Genomic DNA, 13,115 nt, shown 5'->3' with positions numbered 1-13,115 from the left:
TCAACTTTACAACCCCACTTCAAAACATCCAAACTCACCCTTTTTAGAGATTAACTTTGCAAGAGAGATAATATTGTATTATTAATCGTTGGCAATGGGATGGTTTCGTACTGTTGTCATATTGTTCACTTATCAGCTATTCAAGAATCTGGCCATCTTATGAAATTAATTGAAAGGAAAGGAGAACACGACAGATTACCAACGGAGAACAGAATCACTCGAGAACTTCTCAAACAAACCAGACAGACAACAGCCACACTGACAGGATGGAGACGGAGTGCGCTAAGATAGACGACATTCAATGGAGCTGTGATCGCAAAACTTATTTCCAACTTAAACTTGAATGCAGACAAAGCAACCAATTTAGTCTGAATATGGGGGCATGGATTTAAGCATCAATCAAAACACATGCAACAAATGCATGTGATTTTAATAGTTTGCTAAACAATGGTTGATAACAAATGATTGCTTAAAAGAAAACAACTAAATAAGTAGAATTCTTGGCAAAAAAAATATTTGTGTACCATCTTCACTGAAAAATCTTAAAACGCAGTAAAAAGTTAGGAGGAAGTTGACAAGGGAAGGAAAATGACTGAAAGACTGAAGACAAGCTGAGAATTAGGAGCGGACTACACAACTTTAAAGGTGAGAAAATATTGTTTTTGCCTTTTTATTTGCCTTGAGGTTTCATGGAAATGCTGCATGGTGCAAAGCAGCATGGTACCCGACTATAAGAATAAAAAATGATCACCCACAAAAACATCATGCCACACATGATGAGGACAAAATACAACAATGTGTTTTGGATGATTGCCGAACAGACGAGAATGATGTCTCAATAATAAAAGTTAGAAAAGGCAAAGAAATTCAAACAGGATTAACTCCCAAAATGATACAACAAAGCAGATTTTAAATAAAATCATGCAGCTGTCAACGCAATGTTAGGGTTAGAGTGGTGTGAATTTCTGTGTAAACACATGATTGGATGTCTGGGGCCCTGTCTTTGTCTTTCTCAACAAATCCCCATGAATCTTGGCCTACACAGCACAGCTTTAAACCCATTTACAACACAACCTTTCACATACTCTGAACAACATGGGAATGACCTTCAACAGCAAGGAGCTTTCGCTGGTCAGTAAAAGTCCTCACAAATCAAGACTTCTGACACACTGAGACTTTGACTTTAATTAAATGTGTGAGGTCAACAGATTTCACATAACTGTATACTTTTAGTTGAAAAAAATAATATTAAGTTGAACCTAATATTTTAATTTCAAACTTAATATTGTTGCTTTCGAATAAAATAATACAGTTATGTGAAATCTGTTGACGTAATTTATTTAATTAAAGTCAACATTTCAGTGTGTTCACTGCAGACACCATCTGGCATTTGACTTTAAATATTTCACAATCTCAAGTAAAATACTTATGTTCTCATGCGATGTCATAGAGCACAACTCACCCAAATTCAGTTCACCAAGCTTTTTATTGGCAGAATAGCTCACCATCATTTTAAATGCAAATGTTTATTAGCTAAAAGCCTTGTTTATGGTCAGTAAGACCTTTAAAGACATTCCTAGTAATAACAAATTCCTGATAATGCTAAGCATGCTCGCTAATTGGAATCCATGGCAACTTTGCTTATAATTTTTAAAATTATACTTATTGTTTCATATGAGCTGCAGGTGACAGAGGGTTGTGTAGATTTACTGCAGCAGTTTTTCTAGGACAGAAAGTTTGTTTTGGTTTGCAACGCGTTCCAATACTGAAGCTGACATTCTGTCTGGACATCCAAATTAATGTATGTTTGAAAGGTTATGTTGCATTATTTTAAATGGGTTAAAGGATGTTCAAACTAAAAAAAACCTTTAGAAAAGAATCAAACTGCCATGCACATCAGAAAGATGTGTGACAGTTTGATTATTTAGAATGGAAGTGAAAACATGGCTGTTTGCTGTGTCCTATAATATAATGTTGTTAAATATGGACAATTCCAAATGATTAAATTGTTTCTCTAAGTTATCACAAAGCTTGAATATTTTAGAATTTTAAATCTTTAGATACAAAAAAGACAGAATAACAAGTACACCTAAAAGCAAGAATATGACCCAAAAAAAGAAAAAACTTACACAGAAATTCAATGATATCTGTTCTCTATTACATGTACCAACATAAGCCAGTATGGAAAAACACAAATGAAGACAAAACATCACTGTAGTCTTTACAACATTCTATATTAAGCTAAAAAAATAAAAAAAATAAAAAGACTTTCAAAAATGTATTGTTTTAAAATGAAGATCAGTGGAGCAGTGAATGGCAGCAGCAGTGGACTCAAACACCATGTACATGGAACAGCATCAGCGCAGATAACATGGCTCACCCTCATACAAATTCTGCACACTTGTGATGACATGTACTAACCCTTATTATTTTGCGCTGCAGACAGAATTTGTATTTATATTGGTGACCATGTTAACCACTTTGGAAAACCCCATGTGCAAGTGTAGTGCATGATATTGAGGGCTTTCTGGGTTACTGAAAGTACTCAAGGATTTGATGTATGCCTGATGCACAGGTTTAGCTATTTTTAATGTATATTCAATTGAACTGTGCATTTCATGAACCAGCTTTCCTTGTATCTGGGAATTTGTTTTGCAGCTATGTTTAATGTGATTACATTGGCTGCTTTATGAAGTTACACTTTGTTTTACCATGGGGTGTGATGCTTTGAGGAAACATTAATCCTCTGGTGCAGATGAGTGAAAGCACAAAAAAGCAAGCAAATGCAAACTAACCTAGCCCACCTGCATGGCTAGTTTCACACTCCTCCAGGTCTTCGTCATCACTCGAACACTCTGCGGAGGACACAATGTCATCTGCCGTATGCTTCATATGCAGAACATTGGTCATAAGAGGTCACGACCACAGCAGAGATACCCCCGAAGAGCCAACAAACACAAAAACAGACAAGGGAAAATATACAAAAGGAGTTAGAAGGAAAGCCTCGTTTGTTCACCTTGGAATCATTAGTCTGACGAGAAGATCATAACTAAAGGCTCACTTCTGTTCTGCTTTTTCAAAAGCTTTGAAATGCATCTCATAGCATTCCTCATTTATGGTGTTAGGCAGTTGTCGTAAAACCAAGTGGTTGTCACATGACTTACGTATTGATCACATGACAACAGGTGGTCATATATAAGTGGAGATGGTAACGCCTGTCTGTGTGTAATGTGAATGTCTTCCTTGATCTTTGTGCTCCATGACCGTTGGGCTCTAAGCAGTTGTTTTGATCTGATGAACAACATTGTTTTATTGGTTTAATTTGATAAATGGTGGTAAGACAGGGGTTTGGTTTAAAGAGATGGTAGGAGGCAGGGTCAGAATTTACGTCCCACCTTTAGGGGTTTTGGCTGTGAATAATTTCTCTAGTGGCTCTTATGCTGGAGATAGGGTGGACTTTGGGAGCTGAATTGGCTCGTAAGACATTTTGGGAGACGATGGGCTTTTCTTTTCAAACCCAAACAATCGGATATTCACACCCTTTAAGCCATGAACAAGATCAGGGTTGAACTACTGATCTGTGGGGGGGACGGAGAAGATGCTCGACCCAAGAGACCAGGGAAGTGTACACACATTTTTACATCCATCACGACAGGTATGACATTCAGGATTGAGCAGGGGCCCGGCTCAGCATTGCATCATGACAACGCTAATGTCTTTTCCGATGTTCAATCAATAAAAAGTTGTCCAACTCATCATAGTCCTCATTGCTTGGTGATTTTGTGGACCTATGCAGTTTTTTCTCATCTCATTCTTGTAAAGTATCCTGGGGTTTCCTGGGGACCATTAGGAATATCACTTTTTTCATTTACCAAATGCGGTAAGAATAAAAAAATGTAACCCAAATTGCTTGTTCAGTTGGTATCTAGTGTTCTTGCTGTTTCACTAATGTAGTTTGCTACAGCTGTCATGTGATGTCATGATTAGGTCACACATCAGGGTAACAGAGCAATCCCTGGCCCCTCCTGTCTGCAAGTCCAAGTGTCATTGGGCTAGAAACTGAAAACAAAAATTATTCTGTGCCAATGGTGTTAGTGTACGTAAAGCGGTGACATGTGCAAAAGCGTTTTTGGGTCAGAACACTGGAATATACTATATACATGTCATAACACCATATACCATTCGCAAGAATCTCGCTCAGGGAAGTTGTTGTTAGCGTGTTCCATGAGAGTTCTTTATCTGTTGAATTGTTTGCGGTTAGTTTGGTCTTGTTTTGTCAGACTGTTTTGGAAGGAATGTTGGTATTAAGGGAGTTCCACCTTTATTTAGCAGTATCCAACATTAGCCCTATTCTTTGATACAGATACTTCTGACAAGATCTGTGTCGTAGAGTCCTCATCAATGATATTGTATATTCCACGTGCTATTTGAGTTAAATCTGAGAGATCCATGTTCTATCTATAGTAATATGGTTTTTAAGTGTGGATTTCCTTTAGACTGTGGTCTTTATGTGTCTTTAAGAGCTGAAAGATAATTAAAAGCTTGAGAAAGTCAAATGTTGTGGTTTGCAGAAATATAAAATGGCAACATTTTTATATGTTAATGTCTCTGGTGTGTATGATCTAGATTTAAACTGACCTGAAAATCAACATGTGAAATATATCTATCATGTTTTCCAATCCTGACTAATAGTTGTTGTATTAGTGTATCCTTACCTGTACAGTAGAAGAGGATCTGTGTTTCCGTGTAGTAGTGGTGGACATCATGGTCGTGGTCTCGATGAAGGTGGTGGACATCTCTGGAGACATGGCCGTGCTCCTGGCTGAGCCTGGCGCACCGGGCACATCACCTACCAACCTCACACTCCCATTAATCTTGATGTTGACGTTGCCTTCAGAAGCCATGTTCAACAATTTGAGGCCATTGTAATAAAAGCCAGACAGTTGACCCTGAAAGGGCCGGCTGCGATCACTACCACCAATTGAGACGGTTGCTTGGGTGTTGAAAATGGTTAACTGCCGTCCTAGAGGAGACATCCAGATGTGTGATAGTTTGACAGGGAACAGCACCTTTATAAACACTTATAAAGCAGCACTATTAGTATAAAGGGGTAGAACGACCAGCGCAAGCACAACCATTTTTGTATTTTCCTGACATTAAAAATGTGTTCCATCTGGGAGGTATGTTGACGCTGATAAATTCAAATGAGGCACTGATATTTGGGTATTTTGGTGAAAACTAGGTCTGTAAATAGAATTAAGAATATTCCTGGTGCAACATGGTGCCAATTTGAGGATTTTATCATCAAGAGCAAACTACATAATGCATAGAATATAATCTGAAGCAGTCTGCAGTGACCCGTAAATATGGGTTACTTCACAGTTTCTGTTGTGAACAGCTTCTCAAATCCCTGCAGCTGTTTAAAGGCAGTAGGACCGACATGGTGTTAAAGCATAGCTACCAAGTCATGTTTTGTGGTTCAGTGAAGGATACACAGTAAGGGGGTGTATCGGCTGGCTGAGGATTGTGTGTGGTGGTTCCTCGACAGACATTGCTCCTCATCCTTGCACAAATAATTGTAGAATAAGAGACTTGGATGTAACCCGTATGATTTCCTAAAGCATCTTTCCCTTTGTTGAGTGAGTTTTGTCATATCACACTTTGATTGGCTCTACTGTATCAGACCACACACTTTTGTACGTTGAACTACTGGAAGTACATAAACTACGATAGGTATGCTTCAGGACGGCCACACACTTGCGCTGGACGTTGCACTTGCAAATTAAAATAGTTTGATTATTTAGTTGCTCAGGTAGTTATGTATTTATACTTTTTTTTTTTTTCGGTTGCATGCAAGGTTATACATTTTTTTTTGTTCTTGTGCATACGTTTAATGGTGCTGCTATAAATGGATCATTTTGAAAAAATATCCGCTTTAACATATAATATCACAGAAACATATTAAGTAAAATCTCATAGTTTCTTTCACAGTTATTTTAGGTCTGAAATAAAGACAATGAACATGTATTCTTCTCATTATAGTGTACATGAAGTTTCTATCCATTACTGAGAAGAAATAGGCAGAAGCATGTTAGTTTGAAATTACCTTTCTCTTGTAGCCACTCTTCTACTGGTCTGGAGTATTTGAAAGGAATTTTCTTATTGGCCATTTGATAGCGTTCAATGTCACTGTTCCCTTTAAAGTTTAAGAAAACATTTAGAAATACATTTAGTGATCATCAGCATCATGTCACCAGGGACATTTGCACTTTCCCTAGAAGATTAACAATAGGTTTAAATGATTTTAGCTGACAATTACATCTGTATTAAACTTGTTTAGGATAATTAATGTCCCTAACAAAAAGACACAAATGTATACATACATGATACTGTAACAATAACAAACACACGATACAGAAACCATTTCATTTATCCAGACAACACAACATAGTTTTCCAGCCTCCCTATTTCATTTCAAAGCACTGGGTTGGCACAGCGGGTGCAACCTGACACCTCTGTTGCAACATGATAGTTAGCAAAGGATTCTCAACTTAAATGTATCTTCATGTTCATATGTTTAAATAATTATTTAAGTTTACATGGGCTTCAGTAACTGTAAATCTATATATCCCTTATTTATTTCTTTAAAATATCTCTGGTCATAAGGCAGCTAGGGACAAAACTACTTGCAAGGAACTCATGCTGAAAGGCTGGTTTTTGTCAAGACATGGACCATTCTGTCCCTGACCCCAAACCAGAGACACAATGCCTCCACAGAGAGGGTTCACTGCTCACTCACTCGCTTGGTTGAAGCAACAGCCAAATCAAAGGCTGTTTTCAAATGGAGAAGCCGTGGGCCAAGACTGGACGAAAGCTTAAAAGGGGGCAGACAAAGAGCCCAGTGAACAGCTTGAACATCCAAGGTAAGCAGCTTTGTGTTCCGCTTCACCATGTGATGCCATTGGCAAGGAAATCATTGAAAGGTAGCCTCATATGGTAGATTCCACCAGTCTTAGGGCAAAAAATATGCTGGAGAACCGATACCATCACAGAGGTACAGATTAAGGTGGAACTCCCCCCCTGCTTAATCCATGCGAAGTGTTGCACTTACTACACCAAGTATTGAGGCGAGTGAGAGGGCTGGCATCAGGGGCTGAGCATCGTCAGGTGTAAGGCAGATGAACTGGCTGGCTCCCAGGAACCAGGTCAATAGTGCAAACAGCCAGGCATCTGCTGCTGGGGAACACCATGTTTCAGGTTTACGGAGCTGCAGGAAAGGCAAGAGGTCTGAAGGCTGTGCACCCTCACCTTTTAAACATCATTATCAATCTATCATCTGCTCAGGCCTGGACACCTCGATTAGAGTTTGACCTCCAAGATCAAGACGGGCCCAGCTAAGTATGCCTCCGAGTCATTGTCAGTGGTGTGAAGGACCTTGTCAAAGCAATACCACAATTGATTAGCATGAACAATACACGTTGACATGTCTAACAGGAGCTCTGCGACACCAGCCAGCCTTGAGAATATGCCCGAAAGAACTTTCACTCCCAGCCCGTTCATGGTACTGAGCTTTTTTCAGGCGATGGGAAGCTCTCTTTCCTATGTCTGGAACCTCTGCCAACAGGTCAAAGGTTGAACCCATCTTTGATGTTTTTCAACAGACCCATGTTCCGCAGCATCCAGGACACTGAGTACCAGGCGAGGGGCAGTTGCATCTTGGGGTTTAGCCCAAGACCCCTATATATGGCAGAGGAGAAACCCCATCAGCTGCCAGCCTGCCGCTTCCTGTGAGAGTAAAGCTGCCTCAGATATTTGAGGACAGAGTGAACTGACTAGGAAACTTTCAATTTTTTTTTTTTTTCCGTGACACTATCTGTCAATATTGTTCAATTCCAGGTTGAGAGAAAAATCAGATTTAATACTGAGGACCATTTTGGTGTTCTGACTGAGAATATCACTCAAAACTGAGCATTTCTCTAAAGCTTAACATGCTGAGACAGTAGGAATACATACTGGTATTCAAGTATTCCTAAAAGCATAAAAGCACACTATTGTGATATATGCAATTTAACAACTTTTAAAGTGTCACCATAAAAAGAGATCACACCAGTGGTAGCAAAGGCGTGATGCACGCAGCCATTTCCCTGATCTGGATTTGTGCAGTTGATTTTAATCATTATTGTTCTGATGGGGACAGGGACAGGATGTTAGGGAAGAATAGCTGGTGGATAACATTCAATGTCGCTGGAATCAATTAAGGGAATTTAACCTCTAAACTACAAGTGGCTTGTAATATGAAGCAGGATTTGGGGTTAGGGAAGTAGATCTGTAAGGAACACCGGCTCTGGATTCAGGAAGTGTTGAAGATAAGAGATCAACTTGTAGAAAAAGCACTGTCTACTGACAAATCAGAGCTTGGTGCAATTGTTATAAAATAAAATCACAAAAATATGAAAAGATTTAACGCTATGAAGTCCTTATCACGGTTACTGGAAACACAGTTTAAACTTCCAAATGCAGGACGTCTGGCAATAAATCACCCACTATGTGAATTTGTAAATTAATAGAATATCACTGTGTTATCTTATTCTCACCCACAGTGTGAGTAACTACAGCAAAGTAAGTCAGAGCGATGCATACAGTCTGTGGAAAAGTACACAACTGTGATGTGTCGCAGTATCACTCACATCATTAAACCAAGATGGCGCTGTGGATTGCTGTCGTTTCTCAAGCCGCTCTCCAACTTCACATTTTTTATAGTTTATTTTGGTATTTGTTTAGAATACCTCAAGATAGTAACTGACAATTCTCAGTGCAGCGACAGCCTGTTCGCTCTGCTACAGTCTGGCAAGTTATACAACATTGTATTGGTTGCAGTATCGCAAGGACACAGAGCAGCTTCTTTCCCTAGGCTGCAAGAATACTGAACTCCACCTCTTGCTCACACTCACCATAAATTAATAACATTGAACCCACTATTGTTAGGGACTGACCACTGTGGCAAATCAGTCATTGGACTCAATTTTCCGAGATGATCCTCCCTAAATCCCCTCCTGTTTGCTGCAACTTAACTCTCCCTGTGACTTAACGTACTGTCACAATTAGTCACTGTGCCTTGCAACTCATGACCACAAAGCAAAACTGCATCTGGGCCATGTGTTCTCCATTTCCTGGTTGCCACAGCCTTGTAACCATGCCTGAGAACCCCTGAACAATGCACGTCAGCATCAGGTGGCTCTTTGGATGACTGTGCAGTCTGCTTAGAAGCTGATGAACTCACTAACTTTATTCTTTTAACAGTGGAGACGAGAAGACACGCCTGAAAGTTTGCCAGAATTACAAACCAATAGTAATCAAGTTTAGTGCACTCCATGCATTCCTCACACAACATTCATCCGTCTCGCAGCGGTTGTATAGAATTTTAATTGGCAGTAGTTGAAACATTTGATTGAATGTTCCTTCTCTTTCCATATGAATCGGTGAACGTTGAACATTTGGAGCTCTTGTAGTTGGTGATGGATGATAGATTGCTTAAATTATTAAATGTTATCCATACTTGTCAATATAAAGCAAGGTCATATTTACATGATGATATACGGTTTCAATTCTGCATCTATACCCCAAAGGTAATTTAAAATACCTTAAGATTTTATATTAACTGGAAAATGTTCTATAATTTTGCTAGATTTGCTCTTTATTTGCAATGAGGTAACTAGGTCTGGAAACATTACAGTGTATTATGTTTGTCTAGAATTCAAAATCTGGCCCGAACCCATGATCCTAAGAGATGATTACATGATGCATTGTTTTCGTTTGGCTCTATGTGTGTTTGCGTGTGTGTGTCCGGTGCCTCCTCAGGTTTCTTGCAATAATGTTTCTCAAGAGTTGGCTTCTATTTTGCTTCTATTACACTGTTTCCATTTTCTGTCGGTGCCAGTTGTTATTCCACAAAATTATAGAGAGCTGTGCTACGGGCTGAATGATGCAGTTCCTCCCACAGAGGTTCACAGAGTTCACATATGAAAAAATAACACTTCAAACAGTTGCAAATGTGAGGAATGACTGCATATGTTAGCCACTTCATAGCTCGGAAAAAAAGGAAGAAAAAAAGAGGACAAAAAGCAGAGAAGTAGTGTGTGTGTGTGTGTGTGTGTGTGTGTGTGTGTGTGTGTGTGTGTGTGTGTGTGTGTGTGTGTGTGTGTGTGTGTGTGTGTGTGTGTGTGTGTGTGTGTGTGTTGATGTGTTATTCTCTCAATCATAGGTTGGAGAACTACTCAGATCTTTTACTTAATAAAGTAGAAGTACCAGAGTGTAGGAATACTCTATTACTACTTTTAGGTAACCCCTCTCCCATTTCAAACTTCCCCTAAGCTCCATTCTCCTGCCACCCTTGATGGGTTTTCTTAATGTCCAGCCATATTTAATTCCTCAGTACCCACCACAGAAATCACTGAGGTCAAGCAGAGTCTCTCATGTTGCAGCTCCCCCCTTTCCATGCTTTACCAGGGATGATCCCAAACAGTTAGTCATGCTAAAGATGGCTCTTACAAACCTTGTGCCCCAGGATAAAAGTGAGCAGTTCAAATGCCATGTACTATTAGACCATTTGAAGCTTGACACAGCATGTCTCCTTGCATTAGCCTATGCACACCACCATCTTCCTTACACCAGAGCTATGTCAGCCCTCCAGCAGAGGTACGGCCAGCCACAGTAGCTAGTCCTGAGTGAAAATACAGCAATCTGCCATCTTCCCTCTGTTCGCCCTGGAGATTCAAAGGGCTTTCGTGACTTTGCTTTCAGTGTGAGCTCTTGTTGGTATGCTGCAGTCCCTGGAAAAGGGTGAAAGAGATGCAGAGTTGGCTTGTGCATCTCATGTCCAGCAGCTGCGGGGTGAACTTCCATCTGAGCATGTTGCTAACTATGCTAGATTCACACGTGTTTCAACATCAGGCATCCACTATTAACTGATCGAGGAAGCAGAATGTCAAGCTATGGCCACCCAAATGCGTGACAATCATAAAGGGCACAAAGAGGAATGGAAACCCATAAAGTCCAGCTATGTCAAGTACAGCAAACCAGCATGACTATAATGCATGGCAATTGTCACCCTCAAAGCACACCTCGAAAATCTGTATTCAAGTCCGCCTCTAGCCTTTTTCAGACATGTCTCGACTGTGGGGTCCCTGACCACCACCTTAGTGTCCATCCAGATTTCCAACAGTAAACTAATGATGCTGCAGGAAATGGATCAAAGACAGAGGTCATTACCGCAGATGTGTATGGGAGCACCGAGCTAAGATATGTGAATTAAAGAAGCACCGCCCTAAAATCAAAGCTAAACACCTGGGGTCCTTCACGAACTCTACCAACCTCAGAAAGATTCAAGCACCTCTTGCCACATGTGGTCCAGTTGCACTGCGGGAGTCCTTCTAAAAGTTGTCAAATCCGGCTCCCTTACAGGGAAAAAAGCCTGGAGACATGCAACCTTGGATGATGGTTCTGAGCAAACCATGCTATTAGCATTCGAAGCAAGCTCTCTTGGTCTCAATGGGGCGGCTGAGACTCTGAAGTTGAAAACAGTCCGACAAGGGACTGAGACTTTAGCTGGTAAAACGGTTACATTTAACATCTCCTCTGCATCAAATCCAAACAACAAATTCTTTATAAGGGATATGTTCACAACAGAGAATTTGGCCCTTTCACCCCCAGTCCTATCCAAATTCTCCAAAGGTACAAGCTTCGTCACGGCGTACCAGTGCAGGTTTTCCTGGGAGTTGTGTTCAATTGTATTAATTATCTATCAACTTAAGAAGTGTGTCCCCCTATTTTGCTGTAACATTCAAATTGCATTGTTGAAGTTATTTCTATCCATCCGTTCATCGTTCTTCTCCTGCTTATCCGTCAGGGTCGCGGAGGATAACAGCTCCAGCAGAGAGCCCCAAACTTCTCTTTCCCTGGCCACATCAGCCAGCTCTGACTGGGGGATTACAAGACGCTCCCAGGCCAGCGAAGAGATATAATCCCTCCACCTGGTCCTAGGTCTACGCCTCGGTCTCTTCCCAACTAGACGTGTCTGGAACACCTCCCTAGGGAGGGCGTATTATGGAAATTGGTCCATTTCAGAATAATATAATTATATGTTTCAATTATAATTATGATGTATTAATTATGTATCAAAGGTAAAGGTGCATCTAGTTTTAAAATAAATATACAAGTAAAAAGTGTTATTAAATGGAAGGTAAAAGTATCTCAAAATTGTACAGTAATTGATTAAAATTACTTAGTTACTTCCCACCTCGGCTCTCAATATAGCTCTGACAGACACTGTATATGCCACCACGTGCGAACTCAAAGTGTGTATACTCCTTTTTGAGGGTTGTTAAAGCGCTCAAGTTGAAACCAATGCAAGAGTTTAACAGATCATATAATATTAATGATTCCCTTTGGTTACAAGCAGCCTGTGCTGCCTGTTGAGGTTCTCACCTGTTTTATAATGATGTTATCCCATTGCCTTATCATATCTTGTTGAAATTAATTGTTCTACTTTAGCATTTGGTTTCCTTTTAATTGATCATTTAAAAAGTGCTAACATATATGATTGCCAACATGTCTAATTTAACGTAAATATGAGATTGATTATGAAATGTTTTACCTGTTGGGAAGTGTTCGTTTATTGACCAGTTATCCACCTGCAGTGTAGCATTTCCACCATTCCTGGTGAAGCGTACAACGTGATACTTCCCATCATTCACTGGGGTACTGCTCTCCTGCACGCTGATATCCACTGTGCCAATGTTGAAAGTCACTCCAATTTTTCCTTGTTGCTGAAATGAGAATGTAAAGTGCTATATGGTTATTTTTGTGTACCTAGAGGTAATATCCGTTATTTAAACTCAAAAGAAAATCAGAAAACACATTTTAAACATGAAAGTCATACACATGATTTGGTTCTGTCATTTAAACTGTGTCTCAAAACAGTCTGACTAGCTCCATCAAGATACAGTATTTCCAAAAGAGGGGGGTGTCAGTTTGGTACTTCTACAAAGGCTGGTCTCATGAATTCTGCCTTCTGTCTCCATCTCCTGGCTCCTCAACAACTTGCAGGTCAAGTGATG

At 40.0% G+C, this 13,115-nt stretch overlaps 1 protein-coding gene across 5 annotated transcripts in view; it reads right to left on the bottom strand.

The window, feature by feature from the left end:
- nrxn3a (neurexin 3a) overlaps positions 1-13,115 on the bottom strand; it is a 205,770-nt gene that overhangs the window by 9,474 nt on the left and 183,181 nt on the right. For 3 of the 5 annotated variants that reach the window (XR_010168054.1, XM_063908905.1, XM_063908907.1), the window contains 4 exons: positions 12,653-12,824; positions 6,107-6,196; positions 4,716-5,023; positions 2,796-2,886 (listed from right to left, as the gene is read on the bottom strand). Coding sequence is in view for 3 of the 5 variants with exons in the window: in XM_063908905.1 (XP_063764975.1) it covers positions 2,796-2,886; positions 4,716-5,023; positions 6,107-6,196; positions 12,653-12,824 (661 nt within the window). In the remaining 2 variants the exon portion in view is untranslated. The remainder of the gene's footprint in view (positions 1-2,795; positions 2,887-4,715; positions 5,024-6,106; positions 6,197-12,652; positions 12,825-13,115) is intronic. The other 2 variants (XR_010168055.1, XM_063908906.1) reach the window with 1 other exon arrangement.

Source organism: Eleginops maclovinus, chromosome 19 (genome assembly GCF_036324505.1).
Source record: "Eleginops maclovinus isolate JMC-PN-2008 ecotype Puerto Natales chromosome 19, JC_Emac_rtc_rv5, whole genome shotgun sequence".
NCBI lineage: Eukaryota > Metazoa > Chordata > Actinopteri > Perciformes > Eleginopidae > Eleginops > Eleginops maclovinus.
This window is presented reverse-complemented; position numbering and strand designations above follow the sequence as displayed.